The sequence below is a fragment of the Erythrolamprus reginae genome, chromosome 3, assembly GCF_031021105.1.
Source record: "Erythrolamprus reginae isolate rEryReg1 chromosome 3, rEryReg1.hap1, whole genome shotgun sequence".
In the NCBI taxonomy this organism is placed as follows: Eukaryota; Metazoa; Chordata; class Lepidosauria; order Squamata; family Dipsadidae; genus Erythrolamprus; species Erythrolamprus reginae.
Window position 1 is genome coordinate 258,617,844 of NC_091952.1, and position 24,569 is coordinate 258,642,412.

Here is a 24,569-nt window from a genome sequence, read left to right on the forward strand (position 1 = left end):
CCTGAGCAGACCCACCCAAGGAGGCGCCCCCTCACCCCCCTGCTGCCCTCTCTGGGGCTGGTGCCCGGGTCAGCCTGGCCTGGGAGAGGAAGGGCCAGCCCTGCAGCCAGAGACGTGGCTGGGCACCAGGCTGGCATTTCCTTTAGGGCCCGGCTTCCACTCCCCTCACCCCGACTCCCGCAGGGCCCACTGGAGGGGGGCAGACATGGGGCCCCCAAGGGCTAGCAGGGGGTTCTGCAAGGGCTTTTCAGAGCTGCAGCTCCGCTCGGGGAGTTAACATGGGGGGGGATTGGGGGGAGGCACCCTGGGGTGCAGGCACGAGAATGCAGAGCCTAGCCCAAGGGGAGGGTCCTTATTCCCCAGGTGCCTGACCCCCTCCTGGGCAGCCGGCCGGCCTCCTCCCCAGCTCCCCTGCAGGAGGGCTTGGCATTGTCCGAGGCGTAGAGAGACCAGAGAGAGCGTGTGTGTATAGATATAGATATATAGATATATTTATGTGGTGGGGGAGAAGAGCGAGGGGAGGGGGGGCCCAGGGTCTTCTCGTGTAAAAATTCAAAATACAATTTCTCTAGCAACAATCGCAATGTGCCTGTACAAACCCTCCACTGCGAAGCCAAAGGGAATAAAATGGCCCCCCCACGGGGGAAAGCGGGGGGTGGGTGGGCTGTCTTCTGCCCGGGGGTCCCCCAGAGAAACAACCCCCCCACTCTTCGGCCGCTGCTTGGAGGAGGAGCCTCGGCATCTCTCAGACGGGCGGTCAAGACACGGAGAGCGACGGTCACGCGGGCGAGACGAGCATCCTCTGGTGGCCGTGTGCCCCCCCCTTGGAAGCAGGGCCCAGCACACCGCCGTGGGAGGCCCCCACGCACCAATACCCCCCCCCATGTCCAAAGGCAGTGGCGGGGCTGGCCGTTCCGGGCTGAGGGGGGCCTTAGGAGCCGGCGGGGTCCTTCGGGTGCCCGGTGCCGGAGAGGAGGGGGAGGCCGGGGTCCTCCACGCAGCCCTCCCCCCCCTCGGGGAAGCCGGCCCCCTCGCCCAGCTCGAAGAAGATGGGCACGTCCGCGCTGCCCACGTCCACCGTGCTGGAGTCCACCAGGAAGAGGGGCTGGGACGTGTAGTGCACCAGCTGCTTGCCTGCAGAGGGTCAGGGGGCAAAGGTCAGAGGGCGGGGGGGCGCCTGGAAGCCCTGGGGTCAGGGAGGGGGGGTGGCAGCTCTGGCAACTGGGCCCACTTTGCACTGGGTCCCCAGAATCCCTGAGCCAGCCACGGGGGGGGGGGAAGACCTTGGGGGCTTTGGGGGGCTCCCCAGACCGTGTGCCCCCAGAGCCCCAGTGCCCACCTGCATCTGCCGTGGGGTCTCCTCCCTCCGCCGGCTTCTGCTGCTCCTGGGAGGAGAGGAGCTCCTGGATCTGCAAGGGAGACCCCCCCGGGGGGAGGGTGTGAGATGCAGGGGGGGGGCAGAGGGCAGACCCCTCCCTCACAGAGGCCCTCAGGCAAGAGACAGAAGCACAGCTCCCCTCCCACCATTCTTGTTCTCAATACTGGTGGGGGGGGCTTGGGCTGTGGCCCACTTCCTGGTGGGGGAGGGGGGCAATGAGCATGCAGGGGGGGAGGGGGGGCTGCCACCGAGAGGCCTGGGAGCCAAAAGCCCCTGGGGAGGAAGGAAAGAAAGAAAGAAAGAAAGAGGGGGATGAAAAAGGAGGGAGGGAGGGAGGGGGAACCGAGGGGGCCTGCTGGGGGAGGGGGTGGGGGCTGACTCACGCTGGCCAGGCTGCTGTCCAGGTCCGGCAGGTTCATGTCCGTCACCCCCACGGAAGGGCTGAAGAGCTGTCGGGGGGGGGGGGAGAGGAGGGGCAGTGGGGTTAGGGTCCCATGGGCCCTGAAGCCCCCACCCGCTGCCCCCGGGGAAGAAGAGGGGCTTACGTCCATCAAGGCGCTGGTGTCCACGCTGAAGCTGTGGGTGGTCAGCATGTTCTGCAGGTGGTCCAGGCTGGAGTCGATGGTCTCCAGGTGCTCGTTCAGCTCGGTCCTGGAGTGGGGGGGTGGAAAGGGCACCTTGTGGGGCAGCTGGGGGGGGCCACCACCAGCCTCTTGTTCCTGCTCCAGGGTCTCATGGGGGGCAGGAAGGATGAAAGCCCTGAGAAAGCCAGTGCCCCCCCCCCTTCCGACTCCTGCCATCGGCTGCCCCACTGCTGCCCGGGGGGGGGGGGGGGGGGCTTGAGGCTCAAGGCACCGCCCCACCCCCCAAGAACCAGCAGGGCCCCAGAGAGGTTTGGGGAGGGGGGTGGAGGGCCTGGCCTCTCCTGCTGGGGGTGAAGGGACAAGGCCCGGCCGAGGAAGACCCTGGCCCCTAACAGCTGCCTAAGCCATCCGGGGCCCCTCCTCCCCCTCCTCCCCTTGGCTCTAACTCCCCCCCCCAAGGGAGAGTCTTCAAGGGGCTGGGAAGAGGCAGGGGCCCCTTCCTTGGGTCCAAGGGTGCCAATGTGACTCCCCGAACCCCCTCTGGGTCAGCCCCACAGCCAGGCCCCCCAAATGGAGGCCAAGGGGAGGGGGAGGCCCTTGCTGCCAATCCAGGGGGTGCTACCTCCCCCCTTCCCTGGGCTTCTCCTCCCCCTCAGTCCCCCACCCCCTCCTCCCCCCATGGCTCCAGGGGGGGGGGGCAGCCAGGGCTGAGGAAATGCTGACCCTTGCTGTGGCCTGCAGCCGTGGCGGGAGGAGGAGGAAGGGCTGGGGAAAAGGCAGCTGACCTCAGACATCGGTGGAGCACGGCCCATGCTGGAAGATACAAGAAGAAGAGTTGGGGGGGGCAGGAGCTGCTGCGGAGGGGGGGGGGAGAAGATGGCACTGGGGGGGGAGGAGCAGAGACAGAGTGCCGGTGGGGGGGGGGGGAGATGCCCCAAACACCACAGGGGGCTCCCCCCTCGCAACCTCTCGCAGGGGGGGCTCCCTGGCCCAGGCAGGACAAGCAGCCAGCCAAGCCACAGGGCCCTCACTTCTGCCCCACGGGGGCCCCTGAAGCCCAGCAGCCCCCTCAGGCCAGGGGGCTCTTCCCCCAAAGGACACCAGCGCAGACCGAGCCTGCTCTCGGGCCTAGTGGGGGTCTCCCTCTCCTTCTGGGGCCCTCAGAAGCCCCACCCTCTACCTCACAGATGCCCCTCCCTCGCTTAAGGGAGCCCCTCCCATCTTGTCCATAGAGACCGAATGTCCACTTGGAGAAGGGTGGTCTCTAAATCAAATTCGGCTCTGGAGTTGTTCCAGCTTGGAAGACAAGACAGCCCCCCCCCCAATTCAGGCTCTGGCCTGCCCCCCCCAAAGGACAGAAGGGCCTTGGGGGCACAGGGGAGGGTCCTGTCCTCAGCCCCATAAGGCCCACGGGGGGAGGGGGACTCAGGGCTCTCCAACCTTGGACGTGGGAGACTTGGGGATGCGAATGCCCAGAAGTCCTGGAGTCGACGTCCACCCGTTTTAGGACGGAGTTGCTGAGGCCGGAGGTCCCCCAGGCTGCAGCCATCCTCCAGGTGGAGGGAACTGGGGGGCAGGCTGGGGGGCAAAGGCCTTAGAGCCCTTAGACCTGTCTACCGCTTCACGGTGCTTTCCCAGCCCCCTCTAAGCGGTTGACAGAATCCGCCTCTTGCCCCCCACCCTCTGGGGCCTCACTTGACCCCCCTGGGAAGGAGGGAAGGCTGGGCCCACCTGGAGCCGGGGGTGAGATTTGAGCCAGCAGTCCAGTGGAAGGAGCCAGCAGGGCTGCCCTCCAACAGCTGTGCCACCGAGGCTCAAGAGAGGGGATGGGACCCCCCCCCCACTGCCCTGGGCTTGATGCCCCCCACTTACTTGTCCAGGCAGGCCACGCTGAGGCACTTTTCGTGGGGCGGGGCCTCTCGGGGGCCGTGGGTGGGGGGGGTCGGTGGAGGAAGCGCTGCCCAGCTGCTGGTCCTCCTGGAAGATGGAGTCGATGAAGGCGGAGGGCGAGAGGGGGCTGCCCAGGGGGCTGGCGTCCTCCGCGGGGGGGCTGCGCGAGGGGCTCGGGGGCTCTTCCTTGACACAGACCACCGGGCAGCTCCTAAGACCGTCCGGGAGACGAAGGGGGGAGGGGGGGAGAAGCCGTGAAGGTCAGCTGGCCAGGACAAGGGCTGGCGGGGGCATTAAGGACCAGGCAAGAATGGGGAGGGTCCCATCACCACCACCACCACTCCCCCCCCCCAAAACTGTTCTCTTCCCTCTTTCTAGAGCTGGGAGCCCTTTGGGGGCCGAAGGACCGTTTCACGGGGGTCGCCTAAGAAGACTCTGGGGGTCAGGAACCAAAGCTTCTATTCTGGCCCCTTGGACGGTATTTCCACCATCCGACCAATCAGGCGTTGGGGGTCTTTCCTCTGACCTCCCTGCCAACCAGCTTCAAGCTCTGTTGGGAGAATGGGCGCTGGGCTTATGGCTGGGGGCCACCACAACAGGAGGAACTGCATTGAGGGGCATCAGAGAGGAGTCTCAACTGGGGCCTCATGGCAGATCCATGGAGGGGGAGGCACGTCCAGCGTCCAGACCCCCCCTCAGCTCCAGAGATGGGGAAACGGAGCAGAACCGGCCCACTTTGGAAAGCAACGGGGTCCTCCGGGTGGTGGGGGAGGGAGCCTGGGGTCTTCAGGGCCCTGAATAGCGACAGCAATGGCCCTTGGACATAGATGCCGCTTCCCAGGGCTGTCCAGCCCCCTCTAAGCAGCCTCCTGCCCCCCCCCCCTGGGCCCTCACTTGACCCTCCTGGGAAGGAGGGAAGGCTGAGCCCACCTACAGCCGGTGGGGACATTCGATTGGCCAAACCACTGGCGGCCAGTGAGCAGCAGCAGGAGCCTGCACTTCTGCACTGTAACCACTGAGGCTCCAGGCAACGCTGGGCAGGGGGCCACGCAGGCCAAAGCCCTGCCAAGGAGTGCCGAGTGCCCGGAGGGGCCTTCTCCTGGCCCCAGAGCCCCCTGGAGGCTCAGCAGCAGGGGGGAGGGGCTTCTGGGCAGAGGAGGCAAAAGAGCCTCGGAGACAGCGTTGAGTGACAGGAGCAGAGCTCGCCCATCAAGCTGAGATCCCGGGGCTGCCCTGCTCGGCTCGGCAGGAAACGGAGGCCCTGTCACCCACGGCAAAGACCCCCAAGAGACCCTTTGGGCCGGCCACCCAGCCCTTCCTCCCTGCTGACCCGTTTGCCCTCCCAGCTCCCCCCCTGGATCCAGGCAGGCCCAGACTCCCTCCCGCCCAGGGGAGACAACCAGAGGAGCCCCTACCTCTCCTCCTCGAAGCTGCTGGTGCTGGGGCAGGGAGACGGGCTGGACTGGGCCAGCTCGGTCACATCGGAGATGATGGGGCCGGAGTCCGGAGCGTAGAGTTTGGGGCCGCCGTACGCTGGGGAGGGGGCCTGTAATGAGAATGGGGGACACACACACACACACAAGAAGAGTCTTTCCCCTGCTAGTCATAGACCCCCCCCCCGGTCTCCCCCACAATCCCCTCTCCTGAAGAAGGGAGTGAAGCCTTCCCAGGGGAGAGGGGGTCTTTCCAGGAGGGGCTCCTTTCTCCTTTCTCTTCAGGGGTGTAAGACCTAGAGCAGTGAGGGCGAACCTATGGCACGGGTCCCAGAGGTGGCACATGGAGCCCTTGCCCTAGCTCAGCCCCCCCCGCCCCCCAGAGGCCCCCCCCTGGAGGCCGGAAGGGGCCTGTTTTGAAACTCCTGGGGGGCCCAGGAGGCTCCTGTTTTGCCCTCCCCAGGCTGCAAAGGTTTCCCTGGACCTGGGGGAGGTTAAAAATGCTCTCGCCCACCCCCCCGGGGCCTAAAATGCCCTCCCGGAGCCTCTGGGTGAGCCAAAAATCAGCTGGCCGGCACAAACAAGCACTTTGGAGCTGAGCTAGGGCAACGGCTCGTGTGCCAGCTGTGGCCTTTGTTTGAAGGGACCGTCCAGACGAGAGTAGCCAGTCCTCCTCCCTGCAGGGAACGTGGCTGGCTCTGCCCGGGACCCCCACAGGAGGAGGTGGGGTGGGGTCCGAGAGACAGCAACGGAAGCCCCCCGCCCGCCCCTCTGCCGCACTTACCGAGTAGGGGGAGGGGCTGTGGAGGGGCTCCAGGGAGTACTGGCGGCCGTATTTGGGCAGGCTGTGGGGGGAACTGCCCTCGCTCAGCATCAGGGGGCTGGAAGGGAGGGAGGGAGAGGGAGGGGGCAGTCAGGCCGTCCTGCCAGACCCAGCACTTCCCCCCTGCTGCCAACCCACGGTGCCCCTGGGGGGGGCAGGGGGGGCTCACTCACATCTTCCTCTTCACCCCGAGGATGCGGTTGGACTGGACCAGGGAGATCAGGAACTGGATGAGCTGCAAGGGGGGGCACAGGAGGCCCTGAGGGGGGGCACAGAGGCATCCCCGGAAGACAGGGCGGGGGTGGGTGTTGGGTCTCCCCAGGGCCCGAGGCGGAGGACGTGGCCCCAGTCGCTCTGGGCTGCTTTCGTGACCTCCCACCGATGGGTTGGGTGCCCTTTGCGCAGGCTGAGGATCCACAACAGGGCCCTCTTGGTGGTGGTGGTGCTGGACTCTTGAGCTGAGCAGGGGATGGGTCAAACTCACCTTATTGACGACCTTCTGCTGCTGCGTGTGCTTCTGGCGCAGTGTGGCCACCTCCCGCCACAGGGCCTCGTTCTCACTGCAAGCAAAGGGGGGACCAGGAGGTTAGAGGGGGGGCTCCTTAGCGGCCCTCAGGTGGGCCAGCAGCTCAGGGGATGGGCCGGCCGGGAGGGTTGGCAAAGCCTTGCAGGTGGCAGGGGGGGGGGGACAGAAGCAGCCAAGGCCCCTCCCCCCGAGAGGAGCCCCCCGCAGTGGGGCAGCAACGTCCCTTGGAGGGAGGGCAGAAGGCAGCTCTGAGCTTCCCACCCCCGAAGGGGCTGCCGCCTCCTGCCCCAGGGCCTCTGCCCCTCCCTCTGGGCTGCTCCCCATGGGACCCCGTGTCCTCCCTCCCACGACTCCCCAGAGAGGCTTTGGGCCTTGCCTGGCTTCTGAGCCTGGGGCACCTTGGACCTGGGACGGCCTAGCAAGTCCCCAGCCCTTGATTAGTGACCACAGCTGGGCCCCTGAAGCAGAGCGGTCACTAAGTGGCTCGGTTTATGACCTCACCCCAGCTCCCCTTTGCTTCACAGATCTGCCCAGGTCGTAGCTACGAGGACCAGCTGCAAAGTCACCTCTTTTCTTCACCCTCATAGCCACAAACAGCCACTGAACAGGCTCCCCACGTGGGTGTCCTCCTAGACCCACGGCTAAGTCTGTTGTTCTATTCTACTCAAACATTGCCCTTAACTTTGTGGCTAGCCGTCCAAACTTTTCCCTTCGGGGAATGGCTGAGAGAATCCACACTCCTCGCATTTGGACCCTCTGGCCCTCTGACCGAAACGTAAGAGGCCTCCCGGGACCGTCTTCAGAACCTTCCAGGGGAAGACCAGCCCGTCTGGCTCAACCCAGTAAGTCCACTTTGGCACTTAATTTTAGAAAGGCATGGCCCAGCCGGGGTCCCTTCCAAAGGTGCTTGAGGCCCCGCAGTGGCTCCAGTGGGAAGGCTCCCTTTCCTCCTCCCAGCTCTCTCTACGCTGGGCAGAGAACCCGAGAAGGGGCCTCCTCCACTTTGGCCATTGGCCAAGCTCCCGGGAAAGGCTCCGGTGCAAAGCCATGCAGGGAAGCACCCTCCCTCCCTCCCTCCCTCCCTCCCGAGAAGATCAAACAGCACTGAAAGACATAGTGGGGGGGGGGGGGGGGACAGGCACCGCTTCAAGGCACCTGCGGGTGGGTGGGTGGGCGGCTGACCAAAGGCGCAGAGGGGGCCAGCAGGCAGCTTAATCAGGAGGCTGCTGGCAGATTGACAGGGGAGGGGAGGGGCTGCGCTGAGAGAGGCCAGGTGCAGGGACACCTTCCCGCAGGGGCCCAGCCAGGTAGATGCACCTGTGTGCCTGTCCCTCCGGCTGCCTTGCCCACCCCGGCCCTCTCCCACCGCCCTCTGAAGGGGCCTCCTCTCGCCCTGACTTGGGACGGCTCTCGTAGGCGCGGCTCCCATTCTAAATCGGAACCAGCCTCCCCTTGGCCGGCCGGCCCTTCAAGGCCGCTGAGGAGGGAATGAGAGGATGGGATTCGGGATTCGGTCATGGCAGATGGGGAAGAGCCCCCCCACCCCCCCGGTCTTCAGGAAATCTGTCAAAACCTGGCTTTTCCGGCAGGCATGGGACCACGAATGAGGGAAGGGGCTTTATGTGTATAACGTTAAAATGTATTTTATACTGTTTTCATATTTATTCTTCTCGTTTATTTTTATATTGTTGTATTAAGTGTTGTCCCACATGATTCTTGGCCAATGTATATTTTCTTTTATGTCCCCTGAGAGCATCTGCACCAAGACCAATCCCTTGTGTGTCCAATCACACTTGGCCAACAGAAGAATTCTATTCTATTCTATTCATCCTCATGGCTGTAAGCTGCCCAGAGTCCTACTGGAATTAGGCGGCAGATAAATCCAAACCAACCAACCCACAACCACTGTGTCCTTCTATCTACCTGGGTGGGCTTCTTCCAGGCAGCCCCCCAGGAGAAGGGGCCCTCCCTTGCAAGAGGTCTGTCTAACCTCCTCTTCTAGGTGGGGGCGGTCAGCAGGGAGATGATCCACTCCTCTTCTGCTCTCAGCATCCAAGGGACGGCAGGTGGCTGAAAGGACCCAGAGGTCCCTCGCACGCACAAAGCACTTCGGCTTCTCAAGACAAGTGCCAGCAGGATATGGGCCCATTGGGTGCCAAGGGTCATTTGCACGAGAGCCGCCTCATTCGGAGTGGAAAACGGCAACCCCAGCCTCCCCCCCTCCCCACGCACGTCCACTGTGGCGTTTCCAGGTCTTTCTCTGCCCCCCCCGCCCCCCAATCTCTCACCCAAGGACAATGACCCCTTCTTTGCCTCTGCAGGCTCCTCACGCTTCCCCACTGCACAAAGCTCCCTTTGAACTAAGGCTCCACCTGGGGAGAGAGACAACCTGCAGTCCCTCACACACACACACAGCCAGACTGCTCACAGCACTGGACAGGCAGTAGCTGACTCCCAAAGGCCAGGGCTATGGGTTTGCTTTCAGAGCTCCATCTCCAGGACTGGTCACAGTCGTTGGACACGGACAACAATCAACTTTAAGCAAACACACACACGACAACGGACAGGCACAGGCAGGGAGCCCCAAGCCCTGGTTCTTGGCTGATAAGCCTCCATCAGGCGAGAGGAAAGAGCCCTGTTAATCTGGGAGGGCTGCCGGCCACCTCTCCCTTGGGAGCAACCCGGCCTTGACCCCCTTCTGGCGTGGCCTCCCAGCTGTTCCTTAGGGTGGGGCCACGTGCAGCAGGGGTGGGTTGTGGATGGTTTTGCTGCCTGTTCGCTCAGTCACAGCAGGTGCATACACACACACACACACACGGAGCAATCCCAAAACAGCTTCTGCCCATGCACAGAAGCAACACCCAAGATGGCGGGGCCCACAGAATGGCTCCGTCCCCCCCCCGCTTTACTAGCGGTTCTAAGGAATTGGTGGGGGCCCCCTCCGAGGTGGGAGGCCTGGCTGAGTGCAGCAAAAAGCCAGGCCTGAATCAAGGTCCTTCAGGCTTTAGCTGCGAGCCACACCGGCCACCTCCACTCAGCCGCGAGAAGCTTCTCAGCTGGTGACCACCATTCCAGGACTGTCCAAGGTGGAGGGAGGGGGCAGGGCCCAGGGGAAGGTGCAGGGAGGGGCCCCGTCTTTCTGGCTGCACCCAGGTTTATTGTAAGCCCACTTGGGGATGCACGAAGGTGGGACGTGCGTATTCGCAAGGTAGCAACCCCCCTCCCCCCCAGACGGAGAGGTCAAGGAGGTTCCAGGCGGCCTCCAGACTGAATCCAAGTCCGGGTCCAAGGGCCCCTCCTCAAAGTTCCCACCTATTGCCAGAGCCATCCTGGCACCTCCACCGGGACACACAAGTTTCCCACCCAGTTGAAAGTTCACATCCCTTGTCCCCCCCCCCCCCACACACACAAACCTGTCACGTTGCCCACTCAGATGATACCCGTGTGGCCAGTCCTCCATAATTGACCAGTTTAAGTCTAGGACTATCGGTACTCTTACACACACACACACACACACACACAAGTACACCCACACGCCTGGGAGGCCCAAAGAGAAGCCTGTCCCACTCAGCAAGAGAAAGACTGGGCTCCACCGCGGTGCCAAAGCCAAGGACCGCCTGCCCTTCATTTGACCCCGGTCCTCTCCTCTCTCTCCTCTGCAGAACAGCTTCTCCTGGCCTGCTCTTGAGATGCTGCTGGGGTTTTGGACCCCTGAGAACTGCCCCACCTGTCTTCCAGCGTGCCAGGTCCCCCGTGGCCGCTCAGGCTGTCCTTCCAGAGAGGTTCCCTGCCCAGATTCCCCCAGGACGGAGCTGCTGATGCCCTGCACTCACGGAAGAGGCTGGGGTGCCCTCAGAGGGGTCTCTGCCTCTCTTGGAAGGACCCAGCCCAGGAAACCTGGCCTTGCGCCATACATGGTTGTGTTTTACAAGCTTTGCCAAATTTCAGCCCCACAGGAGTCCTGGGGCCCAAATGTGGGGCACGTTCTGCAAAGTGAGCCCATTTGAGGGACCTGGGTTTAATAGTCGTTGCCCTAATTGTTTTGCCCGGTTAAGAGTTACAAGACTGGGTTTTCCAGGAATATGCCGATCCCGGCCCCCAATTTCCCCTCAAATGTCACTTGGTGTCACGGAAACCAAGATGGCGAGAAGACCGACAAGGCTTGGTCAGAGGGGGGGGGGGGGGAGCTTGGGAGCTTTCCACCCTTTGGGTGCTGACGGCTCTGCCGGCTCTTGCCAGGAGAGGGCGCTACAACACAGAGGAAGGGAGAGTTCTCCCCACAAACACCCTCCCTCCCTCCCTCCCCTCCCCAGGCCTGGACTTACTGCTTCATTGAGACCAGCTTGGAGTCCATGCTCTCTTGCTTGCCCTTCATCAGTTGGACATCGGTCAGCAATTTGGTCATGCTGTCCTGGCGGACCTTGACATCTTCGTTCTTTAGGCTGGATACCTGAAGGAAGGAAGGAGGGGGGGAGGGAGAAAGAAAGGGAGGGGGAGGAGGGGAGGGAGGGAGGGGGAGGGGTGGAGTAGGCATTACTCAACTTGGAAATGAAAACAATGCGGCCCAATTGTCTGACCAGCAAGAACATTTCGGGAACCAGGAGGGGGTTCAAAAGCACGACAGGGAGTCCTTGACCGCCATCGAGCCCCGGATTCTTGTTGCTAACTGACCTTTGCTTCTCTCTTGCCTCGTTTGTTAAGTGAACCACTGCAGATGTTCAGTTAGTGACGTGGTGGTTAAGTGCACCCGGCTTCCCCCCCCTTGGCTTTGCCTGTCAGGAGGGGGCCAAAGGGGATGACGTGACCCCGGGACTCTGCAGCGGGAGTCACAAGAGTGGGTCAGCTGCCAAGCATCCCAGTGTCAATCACCCGACCGTGGAGATGCTGCAATGGTCAGAAGTGGGGGGAAGTGGCCATAACGCACCTATTTTGGGTGACATAGCCTCGAACGGTCGCTAAGTGAACTGTTGTAAGTCGAGGACTCCCCGCGTGGACGGGTGGCCAGTCCACAGACCCCGAGGGGGGGGGCTGAACGTGGCCCCCCTCCTGCTTGAAGCTCTCTGGGGGCAGGGAGAGGTCAGGCTGGGACCCCCACCCTTAAACCCCTCACCCCCTCCCAGCATGCAGGGCCCTTCCTGAAGCACCCCCAATACAGGTCGCTCTCCTGGTCACGAGAGTGACAGCAGTATTGGGGGGGGGGGAGACAGTGCCCAAAATGAAAAGAGAATTTTGAGTCTGGTTCCGATTTCTTGTGGGTTTCAAAGTCTGCAGGTCAGGCTAGGAGGAGGGGGAGATGGCCTGGCTGGGTCTGTCTGTGGAGGCAGCCGTCCAGGGGAGGGGTCTCCAAACTGGGCAGCCTTGAAACCGGTGGGATTTCAACGCCCAGAATTCCCCCATCAGCACCTGGACCTTCTTGGGGGCAGGGGAGAAAGACCCCTTTGCCATCGAGCTCTTGCCTGAGTGGGGCCGTTGGGCGACCCCACTCTGCTCCGTCCAGTACTATGAGTGAGTGATGGCTGTAGGCTGCTTATATTGGGTTTTAAATTCTGCATTCGTTTTATTGCCTGTACTTTTGGGGCACTTTTTAATTTCGTATTCATTTCACTGTTGTGCGCTGCCCAGAGTAGAACCGAATTCTTTACTGGCCAATTGGATATACAAAGAATTTGCCTTTGGTGCAAAAATAAACAAAGAATGAAATAAAAAATCAAAATAAATAATAAACATAAAGTGACGGAGACCAAACTCTGAAAGCCCAGGCTCTTCACTGCCCCCCCGGTCTGTGTGGTGGGGGGAGGCCTAAGAGCTCCCCAAGGCCCTGGGTCTCCTAAAAGGCAGCTGGGGTCTTTGTTCCTTCCCCTCCTTCCTAGGAAGACCTCAGAGGGACCCTCGATGGGAAAAGCCCCTGCCCCCCAAGAAGGTCTTCAGCTGCCCCAGAGGTCACATCCAACCCATCGTCCACCTCACCTCTGCCAGCAGAAGGACCAGGGATTGGGGGGTGGGGAGGGGGAGATGCTTAAGGCCTCAGTGTCTTTCTCTGGCCATCCGCTTCCTCAGCATCCATCGAGGAATCAGGTCAAGGAATAACCCCCTCCCCCTTGCCATCTCCCCCTCCCTCTGGGAACAAAGACCCTCCCAGGGGCCCAGCCGAATGGGGAGGGAGGCTCCCCTGGACCTCAGCCGGCAGACTCACATTGGTGACCTTCCTCTTGATGTTCTCCAGCAGGTGCTCCTGGCCTCGGAGGAAGTGCGGGTGCTGGAACTCCGTGTCGTCCTTCTCGGGCTTGACCAGGCCCCCCTGCTCGATGTGGACCACCTTCCGGAAGCCGTCTGGAACACAAGAGGCAAAGCTGGACGGCAGCCAGAGTGGAAGAGGTCAGAGGAGCTGCCCCAGTGGTCAGGCACAGCAGGGCTCGCCAGCCTTCACAACTCTGCTGGACTTCCACTCCCAGAACTCCAGGCTGGCTGAGGAATTCTGGGAGTGGGCCTGCCCAGGTCGTACAGCTGCCAAGGCTGGAGACCCCCCAGTGTTACAGCATCCGTGGCCCCTCCAAGGCGGGGGAGGCTTTCAAACACACACACACAGGTCCCTAATGCTGCTGTTTTTAAGAGCCCACTTTCCAAAATAGCCATAGCATTTGGACTTCTACACCGTCTGGACAGTGCTTGTTCCAGCCCCCTCTAAGCAGCCTCTTGCCCCCCACAATCTGGGCCCTCATTTGACCTCCCCCCACCTTGAAGGACGGAAGGCTGAGCCAACCTGGAGACGGGGGGGGGGGGGATTCCCTGTGCTGAACTGCGCTCCAACCCCTGCGCCACACAGGCTCTTGTGAAAGACTTCCTGCCCGCAGACAGCAATTCGAAGCAGGGCCTTACGGGGGCCCCAGTTTCCCTCTGCTGTTTGGTGGTGCTCTGCCGTCTGTGCAGAGGCTCCATCCTCCTGGTCAAGGTTTCCCCAAAGGAAGCTGGACCTTCTTGGGTTTCAGTCCTTGAAAATGTTTCGCTTCTCGCCCAAGAACTGGAACCCAACTTTCTCTTGCCTGAGGCACCGCACATCAGAAGAGGCCGCTGCTGTGCACCATGGGCCTTGCTTTGACTGAACTCAAAGGAAAGTCCAAGAGGCAGCGCAAGCAACCGGAGCAGAGCGCCTCCTCCTCCTCCTCCTCTGGGCACGGCCAGAACCCGCCCGCTTGGCTCCTCCGGCCTCCTGCACGCACCAGAAGCAACATGTGAGCCTTGGTGGCGCAGTGGCTGGAGTGCAGCCCTGCAGGCTCCTTAAACCTCGCCACTGGCTCCAGGTGGACTCAGCCTTCCCTCCTTCCCAGGTGGGTCGAGTGAGGACCCGGATGGTGGGGGGCAAGAGGCGGATTCTCTGTCAACCGCTTAGAGGGGGCTGGGAAAGGACTGGGAAGCGCTAGGTAGGTCCAAGGGCTGTTGCTATCCCGGGGGTTCCTGGCAGACCCTCCCCAGGTGCTAAAAGCATACTCACACATGTTCAGCTGCCGCACAAAGCTGGCCATGTTGTTGTGTTTGAAGTACTTGGGGAGGACCTCCTTGGCAAACTGGCCCTGGTCGAAAACATGGAAGCTGCTTCCGCTCTGCAACGAGAGAGAAGGAAGGGTCAGTCTGTGGGCAGCCCGAGCCCAGCCGGCTGGGCCAATACAACAGAAAAGCCCCAGGTGTGTACCGTTAGGCCACAACTGGGCCCAACACTCCCGTTGCTGAATGGGACAGCTGGGTTCTGCCCCGTATTACACCTTGCCTTGCCACGGTTGTTAAGAGAATCACTGCGGTTGTTAACCTGGTTCTGAAGTGAACTTGGCTTTGTCGGAAGGCCGCAAAGACCCTGGGACGGTGCAACCGTCGGAAGCATGAATCAGTTGCCAAGGGTCCGAATTTTGACCACGTGCCATGCTGTTGTAATTCTGAATGGTCACTAAATGAATCCTAGGCCGCAGCCCCTTCAGCTCAGAAAGAGGCAGCCGTGGGCAGGGGGCAGGTCCAGGCAGCTGGGAGGCATGTAGGGAATATTCAAGAACGTTTCATCAGGGCAAAGTCTCCCACACACACATCTGACTTTTCAGATTGTTTAAAGAAAAACTAAGAGGGACAATAAATGACAGAAGCCATCATGCAGCAGCCTTAAATGCCAGCATCATAGTCCTTTTCAAGAAACATTTAAATACGTTAAAGGGTTAAATAAGGTTCAGGAGGGAAGTGTTTTTAATAGGGACCCAAGAACAAGGGGGCACAATCTGAGGCGAGTTGGGGGGAAGATCAGAAACAACGGGAGAAAATATTATTTGACGGAAAGAGTAGTAGATGCTTGCAACAAACTTCCAGCAGACGTGGTTGGTAAATCCACAGGGACTGAATTGAAACCTGCCTGGGATAAACATAGATAAGATAAAATACAGGAAATAGTATAAGGGCAGACGAGATGGACCAGGGGGTCTTTTTCTGCCCTCAACCTCATATGTTTCTATGTTTCCATGTTTCTAAGGATGCCGCACCTCCCTTCCTCACCCCCCTTCCCCACTGCGGCATTCCTGGAAAGGGCAAATGGGGGCGGCACCATCCATCCCGCCGGCTGAGGGTAACCTGGGACCCACCAGGAGACCCACATCCTTCCCCCCGGGGGCTGCCTCTTCTGCACCTGGCAAAGGCAGCGCACCAGCAGTCATGGGCCTCCCGATGTACAGCCATGTTTCTCCAGCACTCCACCAGCTGCACTGGTTGCCAAATGGTTTCCGGTCACAGTTCAAAGTGTTGGTTATGACCTACAAAGCCCTACATGGCATCAGGCCAGGTTACTTGTGGGACGGCCTCCTGCGGCACGAATCCCAGCGACCGGTCAGATCCCACAGAGTCAGCCTTCCCCAGGTCCTGTCAGCTAGGCAATGCCGCCTGGCGGGACTCAGGGGAAGAGCCTTCTCTGTGGTGGCCCCGGCACTCTGGAACCAGCTGCTGCCAGAGATTCGTTCTGCCCCCACCCTCCCCGCTTTCCGCAAGAGTTTGAACACTCATCTCTGCAACAGGCTTGGGGCTGCTAAGATTTACATCTAGGCCCGGCCGATAAACGAGTTTGTGTGATTGCTTGAGTATGAGTGATTGGCATGTCTAGTATTTTTATTTAGTCATTTGGGTTTTAGTATTTAGATTTCTACCAGTTATATATGACTTTGTTGTGAGCCACCCTGAGTCTGAGGAATCCTAGAAATCCAACCCAGTCCACATAAATGGATGGACTTCATTCTCCTGGCTAAGCGTAGGTGCTCCTGCTGTTGCCTTGGAAGAAGCAGGCTCTGGGCCCCAGCTATGGGGGTGGGGGGCTGAGCGTGGCTCTGAAGACCCTGGTGGAAATAGGAGCCCGTGAATGGGTGAAGGAGAGGACCCCCGTTTCCTCCACCCCGATTCTCCCTGCAAAGAGAGGGTCAAAGAGCCCTGGCCCCAGTTCATCCCTTCCGTGCTCTATGTCGGACTCAGAACGGAAGGTCTGGGAGGGTTGGCAACTAGCGGACACCCAGAGCGCAAAAGGGAAGAACCTCCCACTTTCCCTTCTCGCTCTGATTGGCTGGTGGCACATTGTTCCGTGCACCCAGAAGTCCCGGGCTGAATGGGGTTTTGTGCCCCTTTGGAGAAAGGCCTGTGGCGGGAGGGCTGGGCAGAACAGCCAGGGCCCTTTCAGCGAAAAGGCAGAGCCCAAGAATGGAGGCGGAAGGCTGGAGACCGGTCAGGCGGGGCCAACAGGAGGAGGCAAAAAGCCCTGGACCCCCACCGCAGAGAGGCCCCTCAGAAATTCAGACAGGTAGAATATTCTGTTGCTACGGCTACTGTGCTAAAAGAAGCCCCCGGCCTGTGTGTGTCAACTTCTTCTCCTTCCGACATACCTGATAGGACTGACAGGGGATCAGGGTCAGGCTGCAGCTTTATTTATGCAGCTGATCTTACAGGACAGACTGACCACCTTTGTTTTCATCTTTGTTTGTTGAACTAGCCATACATCGTTGGATTGACTAAGGAAACATTTGCAGGCCACAAGGAATGAGTTATTCAACCCTATATAAATAGGACACAATAAAAGAGCTCATATACAGGCAGTCCTCAACTTACAAGAGTTCATTTAGTGACCGTTCAAAGTTACAAAGGCACTGAAAAGAGTGACATGACCGTTTTTCACGCTTAAAGCCCATTGTCGCATCCTCATGGTCACGTGATTGGAATTCAGACGCTTGGCAACTGCTTCATATTTATGACCATGGCTGTGTCCAAAGTCACATGATGCCCTTTTGCAGCCATCTGACAGGCAAAGTCAATGGGGAAGCCAGGTTCACTTAACAACCGTGGGACTCACATAACAACTGCAGTGATTCGCTTAACCAAATTTGCAGACGACACCATGCTGGCAGGAGTAGCCAATATGCCCAGATGGACCTGGACGGACGTGTACACTGGGCCTAGGCAAATAAAGCGAAACTCAATGCAGAGAACAGTGAAATCCTGCACCTGGCTAAGAGAAACCAAAGACCCACATGTAACCTGGGTGAAACCGCACTCAACAGCAGTGACTGCGAGAGGACCTTAGAGTCTTGGTGGACAGCCAGCTCAATAGGAGCCAATCCTAAATTGCATTAACAGAGGGATACAGTCTAGAATTAGAGGCACTGAAGCTCTAGAGGAAGCACAGAAGAGAGCCACCAGGATGACCAGGGGACCAAAACATACAAAGAGAGTGGCAGGAAGTGGGAAGGATGGGATCAGGGATGACATAATGGCAGTGCTCCAATATTTGAGGGGCTGCCACAGAGGGGAGCGGGGTGGGTGGGTTTCTGTCTGTTTTCCAAGGCACCAGAAGGCCAGACTAGGAATAACGGATGGAAATTGACCAAGGAGAGATTCAACCTGGAAATAAGGAGGAGCTTTCTGACAGTGAGGAACTTTCAACCCGTGGAAAAGACGCTGCCTGCGGAGGTGGTGAGAGCTCCAACAGTTGAGATTTTCAAGGGGAAACTGGACGGCCACTTTTCCGAAATGGAATAGGGACTCCTGTTCGAGTAAGGGGTTGGACTAGATGACCTCCAAGGTCCCTTCCAACTCTAATAAGTAAATAAATGAATAAAACAAGCGGGGGGGGGGGTGTTGTTATAATGTTTATTTCTTCTTTTTCTTGTTTGTTCTTTTTGTCCCTATTTTTGTCTATGTAAGATGTTTGTCTGATTTAAAACAACGTACAATACAAGATAAATATAAAGAAGCATGAAACAGATTCTAAAGACTATGCACCATCTTTTTTAAATGCATATACTTTCAATAAAACGTTTAAAAAATGTGGAAAGAAAGGCAAAAAAACCCGGGGCAAATGTTTCACTTAGCAACAGAAGGTTTGGCCACAACTGTGGTCGGAAGTTGAGGATGTGCCTGTAATGGGAAGTCCAGCCTGGGCCTTGTCTTTGGTTCAAGGGGCTCTATTGGTTTGGGGCCTGAAAGGACGGCTGTCCCCCCTTCCCTGGAACCCCCGTTGCTTCTTGAAGGGACGTGGCCTTGTGACCACCCAGCCACCTAGCTCGGCTTCCAGCAAGTAGCTGCTGGTGGGAGCAATCACTGGATGGTTTGCTCGGCTTTGTTTATTTAAAGGCACCTATTCTGTTATGCAAATTGTCATTATTTCTATGGTGCACAGAGCAGGGATTGTATTGCCAAAATATACTGGTGTCTAGAGAAGAAAAAGGAATATTTTCCAATCTGGCAGAAGACCGTAGACCATTGTACAAGTGGATCTTCTCTCATGGCAGGAAGATCTGACGTTGAGACAATTCCACACAGTTTCAGAACCAACCCAACTGGGGAGGAGACCCGGGTGGTGACACCCTTGGCAAGAACTTCAGTGGGTTTTTCAAAGATCCCGGACTCCCGCCACCCTCAGTGCTGCCCCACTCCGACTTGCCTGGCTCCAGGGACACCGCCGGGAAAGTCTATGTTTAAGGCCGCTGTTGACCACTTGCAGGCAATCTCTCAATCCCATTCCCTGCCCTTTCCCCACTGACTGCAAAGCCAGAGCTTCCTTAGACAGCAGAGGCCTCTAACCCACCCAAGGCTATTCTTATGCAAGACTGGAACTGACCAGGCTACCATGGGCCCAATCACCACCCTGCCACACACATAGAAACATAGAAACATAGAAGTCTGACGGCAGAAAAAGACCTCATGGTCCATCTAGTCTGCCCTTATACTATTTTCTGTATTTTATCTTAGGATGGACATATGTTTATCCCAGGCATGTTTAAATTCAGTTACTGTGGATTTATCTACCACGTCTGCTGGAAGTTTGTTCCAAGGATCTACTACTCTTTCAGTAAAATAATATTTTCTCATGTTGCTTTTGATCTTTCCCCCAACTAACTTCAGATTGTGTCCCCTTGTTCTTGTGTTCACTTTCCTATTAAAAACACTTCCCTCCTGGACCTTATTTAACCCTTTAATATATTTAAATGTTTCGATCATGTCCCCCCTTTTCCTTCTGTCCTCCAGACTATACAGATTGAGTTCATTAAGTCTTTCCTGATACGTTTTATGCTTAAGACCTTCCACCATTCTTGTAGCCCGTCTTTGGACCCGTTCAATTTTGTCAATATCTTTTTGTAGGTGAGGTCTCCAGAACTGAACACAGTATTCCAAATGTGGTCTCACCAGCATTCTATATAGTGGGATCATAATCTCCCTCTTCCTGCTTGTTATACCTCTAGCTATGCAGCCAAGCATCCTACTTGCTTTCCCTACCGCCTGACTGCACTGTTCACCCATTTTGAGACTGTCAGAAATCACTACCCCTAAATCCTTTTCTTTTGAAGTATTTGCCAACACAGAACTGCCAATACAATACTCAGATTGAGGATTCCTTTTCCCCAAGTGCATTATTTTACATTTGGAAACATTAAACTGCAGTTTCCATTGCTTAGACCATTTATCTAGTAAAGCTAAATCATTTACCATATTACAGACGCCTCCAGGAATATCAACCCTATTGCACACTTTAGAGTCATCGGCAAATAGGCAAACCTTCCCTACCAAACCTTCCCCTATGTCACTCACAAATATATTAATTAATTAATATATAATCTTTATTTGTGTGTGTACGCAGGGTAAAAATAGGCCCATGATGTCATCCCATGTTTTTCAGGCTTCCCAGGTGCCAAGGTCCTTCTTCTGCTGGATCCCTCCTTCTTTCCTCTGCTGACCGGGCACTTCCCTAACTGCCTGGGTTCTCTCCAAGACAACACACAAGGCTTCAACCATTCACCCCCTGGCTCCTTCAGCTACGGGGCTATGAATCCAGGCCATCGATCCTGGGCAACAGTTCTTATTCTTCAAAGCTGGGTTTTTCCCAAATGTTGATTTAGCAGCAATGATGGCATTTCAAAGCCATAGCTTCCCATGGAGACATTTTGGCAGAAGCTAAACCACCATCTGTTCAGAGATACTGGACACTATAAAACTCCTCTGAAGACGTGGAGCTTATTTAGAGAGCAATCACTATACAAGCCACTCAGCTGAAGGCCCTGTTTATGAGAGAGGCGATATTCTGTTGTTTCAGAATTCTTTTTTACTGGCTGACTGAAACATAGATCTGAGAGGAAATCTCATCCTAGGCTTCTGCCACTAAAGAGCCTGAACAGACTTTTTTCTTTTCTCAACCTAGGATAGAATAGAATAATAGGAGACCTTGAGGTTTCTAGTCCAACCCCCTGCTCGAGCAGCAGACCCTATATATCATGCTAGACAAGTGGTGGTCCAGTCTCTTCTTAAAAAACCCCAGTGATAAAACACTCACAACTTCAGAAAGCACGCTGATCCATTGGTTGAATGTTCTCACCTTTAGGAAATCCCTCTTTAGTTCTAGGTCGCTTCTCTCCTTGGTTAATTTCCATCCATTGTTTCTTGCCTTGCCTTTTGGTTCTTTGGAAATTAAGTCAACCCCCTCTTCTTTGTAGGAGCCCCTCAAATATTGGAACATTAGCCCCTTCTCTCTGCTTGAACACCTACTTAATAGCTAAGGACAAACCTGGTTAAGCTAAGCATAAAGAGTTCTCCCGGACTGAAACCTATATTGATGACAGATATTCCAGTGGCCCCTACTCACACCTTCTTATAGATACTGAATGATGGAATCCCCTGGAACACTATAGCTCAGTGACCAAAATACTGACCAATAGTCCCATAACACCTGCACCGTGCAACAGGAAGGACCAGAACCTAAACCACAATCTCTAACTATCCAGGAAGGCTGAATGGTAAAGTAACTTTTCAAAGGACGCCAGGCATCAGTAGCAGATACTATTTTGAGAATAAAAACTTCAAAAAGCCTCTACAAGGTCAATATTTTCAGAACTGCCCTCCTATAGAGGAGAAAATAAAAAGAGTCAGATTGCTTGCAGGGGAAGGCCTTTTCTGTGGCGGCCCCGGTTCTTTGCAACCAACACCCCTCAAAGTCCGTACTGGCCTTCCAAAAAGCCTTGAAAACCTGGCTCTGCCAGCAAGCCTGGCGGACCGTGAGAATTAAGATCTTTTAATCCCGACCAAAACATTTTTTGATTGGTATGGCACGATGGTATGACTGTAATGACTAGATTAAGGGTTTTTGTTGTTATTAATGTTTTAATTGACTTATACTGTGTTAGTTTTATTGTTGTGAGCTGCCCTGAGTTCTGTGGGATTGGGCGTCATATAAATCAAATTAAATGAATAAATAAATAAATAAATATCAGAGACTTCTTAGGATAAAAAGTATAAAGGAAATAAAAACCAAATGGTAGGAACCAGAGTAAAGAAAGATATTTTATTTATTTATTTAGACTTCTCTGCCACCCAATCCCATTGGGACTCACACGCAAACACATATTACCATACTACCACCTCTCGCAATACTAGACAACACAGTATCAACAGTAGAGACCTTCAAATTTCTAGGTTCTATCATATCTCAATACCTAAAATGGTCACCTAACATCAATTACATCATCAAAAAATCACAACAAAGAATGTTTTTTTCTGCATCAACTCAGGAAGCTCAAACTGCCCAAGGAGCTGCTGATCCAGTTCTACAGAGGAACCATTGAGTCTGTCACCTGCACCTGTAATAACTGTCTGGTTTGGTTCTGCAACCCAACAAGAGAGACACAGACCTCAGAGAAGAATCAGAACTGCAGAAAAACAGTTGCTGCCAACCTGCCTTCCATTGAGGACCTGTAGACTGCACGAGTCAAAAAGAGGACAGTGAAAATATTTACTGACCCTTCGCATCCTGGACATAAACTATTTGAACTCCTACCCTCAAAACGTTGCTACAGAGCACTGCACACCAAGACAACTAGACACAAGAACAGTTTTTCCCCTAATGCCATCACTCTGCTGAACAAATAATTCCCTCAACACTGTCAAACTATTTACTAAGTCTGTACTGCTATTGCTATTCATTTTTTCTCACCATTCCTATCACCCATTTCCTCCCATTTAGGACTGTAGGACTGTAACTTGCTGCTTGTATCCTTAAGATTTTTATTGATATTGATTGTTTCCTGATTGCTTATTTGACCCTTATGACAATCATTAAGTGTTGTAACCAGCTGTGGGCTACAGGAACACTAAATTGTGCTTGCTGATGTGGCTCATAAGTGCTTGCAAGGCACTTTTTGCTTCCGCACCTGTGGAGGTAGAAAAATCGTGCACAGAGTTGCAGGGTAAACCTTACTGAAACGTGGGCACACCTGCGGCTCTGTGCGCTATTTCCACAGGTGCAGAAGCAAAATTGCGCTGTCCCACAAGCCCTTATGAGCCACCACGGCGAGCGCACTTTAGCATTCCAGCTCCTAGCCCACCGCTGATTGTACCTCCTGATTCTTGACAAATGTCTCTTTTCTGTTAGGTCCACTGAGAGCATCTGCACCAAAGACAAAATCCTTGTGCCTCCAATCACATTTGGCCAATGAAGAATTCTAATTCTATGCTATATTAACATAACTCAAGGAGAGGGGAAAGTAGGTAAAGGGGGGCCAATAACACCACTCAAGGAGACACAGAGAAGAACCCCCCCCGCCTCCTCTGCTTTCCCTGAGCGCCCGGCCTTCCTCTCAAGCAGCGGCCTCCAATCTCGGCCACGTCAAGACTCGGGGACTACAACTCCCAGAATCCCGCAAGCCAGCATGCTGTGTGGGAGCCCCGAGGTTGAGGCGCCGCTTCTCCGGGGCTCCATCACCCCTCGCCTCAGACCCTCCCCGCCCCCCGCGAGCCTCCCCTCCTGAGGGACCGGGCGGCCACTGTCGCTCCTTCCCCCTCAGGGAGGCCGCAGAGCCGCCCCCCCTCGAGCCCCCGGCGCGGCCTCCTTCCCGCGGGGCCCTGCTCACCGGGCTCCAGCAGATGAGCGCGTCCGTGTCCGGGTCTTCCACCAGCGTCCACAACTTGGTGAGGAAGGCCGGCACGGTGCTGCCCGGTCCGCCCACGGCGCCGGGGGACTCCATGCTAGGGGCGGACGCTCTGCAAGCCACGCGACGGGCCCCCGCGGCTCTTGCTGCTGCCGCCGGAGCAGACGGCCGCGGGAAACGACTAACGTCCGCGGCTCCTCCGGCCTCGGCAAAGCCCGACGCCGCGCTGCGCACTCGCTCCCTCAGAAGGAACGGGCATGGCCGCCGCCATCTTGCGACGCGCAGGCGCAACGCCGCGCTTACGCACGCGCCGTCTGGACCACACTGTTGTGCCTCGCGCCACGGGGAGGGGCGGGGGAGAGTTGGCTGTTGTAGCGCGCATGCGCCCCACCTGTTGCCGGGGCGTAGCGGTGCGCAGGCGCGGCACTTCCACCTGTTCGAACTGTCCACGGAGCTTTCTGCAGGGGGGGCTCCTGGGGGCGTTCGCGCTGCAAAGGGCAGAAAAACTGGGCTGGATGTCAGCTTTGGGGGGAACCCGATCCGATTTTTGTGGGTTATCCTCGCTAAAAGCTCCCTTCCCCGCTCGTGGAAGCGCTAATACACAGGTCTCCAAACTTGGGAACTTTGAAGACTTGTGGACTTCAACTCCCAGAATTCTTGGAGAATTCTGGGAGTTGAAGTCCACAAGTCTTAAAGTTCCCAAGTTTGGAGACCCGTGTGCTAATTGATCCTTGCAGTCCTTGTTAAGTCATGTTCACAGATGCGACCGTAGCATGTGAGCGGCCCCTCCCACCCCCAGGTCCTCCACTGCTCAGATTCATGTCCATCGATTGGCACTGTGGAATCCTCTGCCGTGCCCGGCTCCTTTGGCCTCCCCTCTTCTCCAAGGAGTCACCTCTTCTCACGTGGTGGTCGAAGTATTTGAGCCTCAGCTTTCAGGATCCGCCCTTCCAAAGGACACGCAGGGTTGGTTCCTTCCTTCGGGATGGACTGATGGGATCTCCTTGCAGGAGTCTGCTCCAGCACACGAATCAAAGGCATCCATTCTTCTGGGCTCAGCGGCCCTTGCGCCAACTTCCTTGTAAAAGTTTTACCAGCTTTAGCAGTACTTCCCTAAGTAATTGCCATCCCAATCTCCACTCTTCCATGGGCTGCTCTCACCATCCCATATCACACCAGTGACTTTTATCATTTGGGCAGCGTGGACCTCAACTCCCAGAATTCCCCAGCCAGTCCAAATCAAGAACTCTCAACTGCTGCAGAAGGGGGGGGGGGACTTTCCTGGTGCCTACTGTTTAGTAATAACATTTAGATTTATGCACTGCTTCATAGGGCTTTCCAGCCCCCTCTAAGTAGTTTACAGAGAGTCAGTCTCTTGCCCCCAACAATCTGGGTCCTCATTTGACCCACCTGGGAAGGATGGCTGAGTCCACCTGGAGGCTTCTGAGATTTGATCTGCCAAACTGCTGGCAGCTGAGGAGCAGCCTGCAGTACTGTGCTCTAACCACTGCACAATCAAG

At 56.8% G+C, this 24,569-nt stretch overlaps 1 protein-coding gene across 1 annotated transcript; it reads right to left on the reverse strand.

Moving 5' to 3' along the window:
• Positions 1–465: 465 nt before the first annotated feature.
• On the reverse strand, positions 466–23,378 carry HSF1 (heat shock transcription factor 1). Its single transcript, XM_070748467.1, is given in 15 exon segments — positions 466–1,134; positions 1,340–1,409; positions 1,762–1,827; positions 1,924–2,029; positions 2,686–2,775; positions 3,835–3,905; positions 3,907–4,063; positions 5,268–5,398; positions 6,070–6,166; positions 6,282–6,343; positions 6,593–6,668; positions 10,960–11,084; positions 12,828–12,964; positions 14,124–14,232; positions 23,032–23,378. Coding segments are annotated over 15 exon segments (1,614 nt in total). The 5' UTR covers positions 23,146–23,378; the 3' UTR covers positions 466–931.
• Between the last annotated feature and the right edge of the window lie 1,191 nt (positions 23,379–24,569).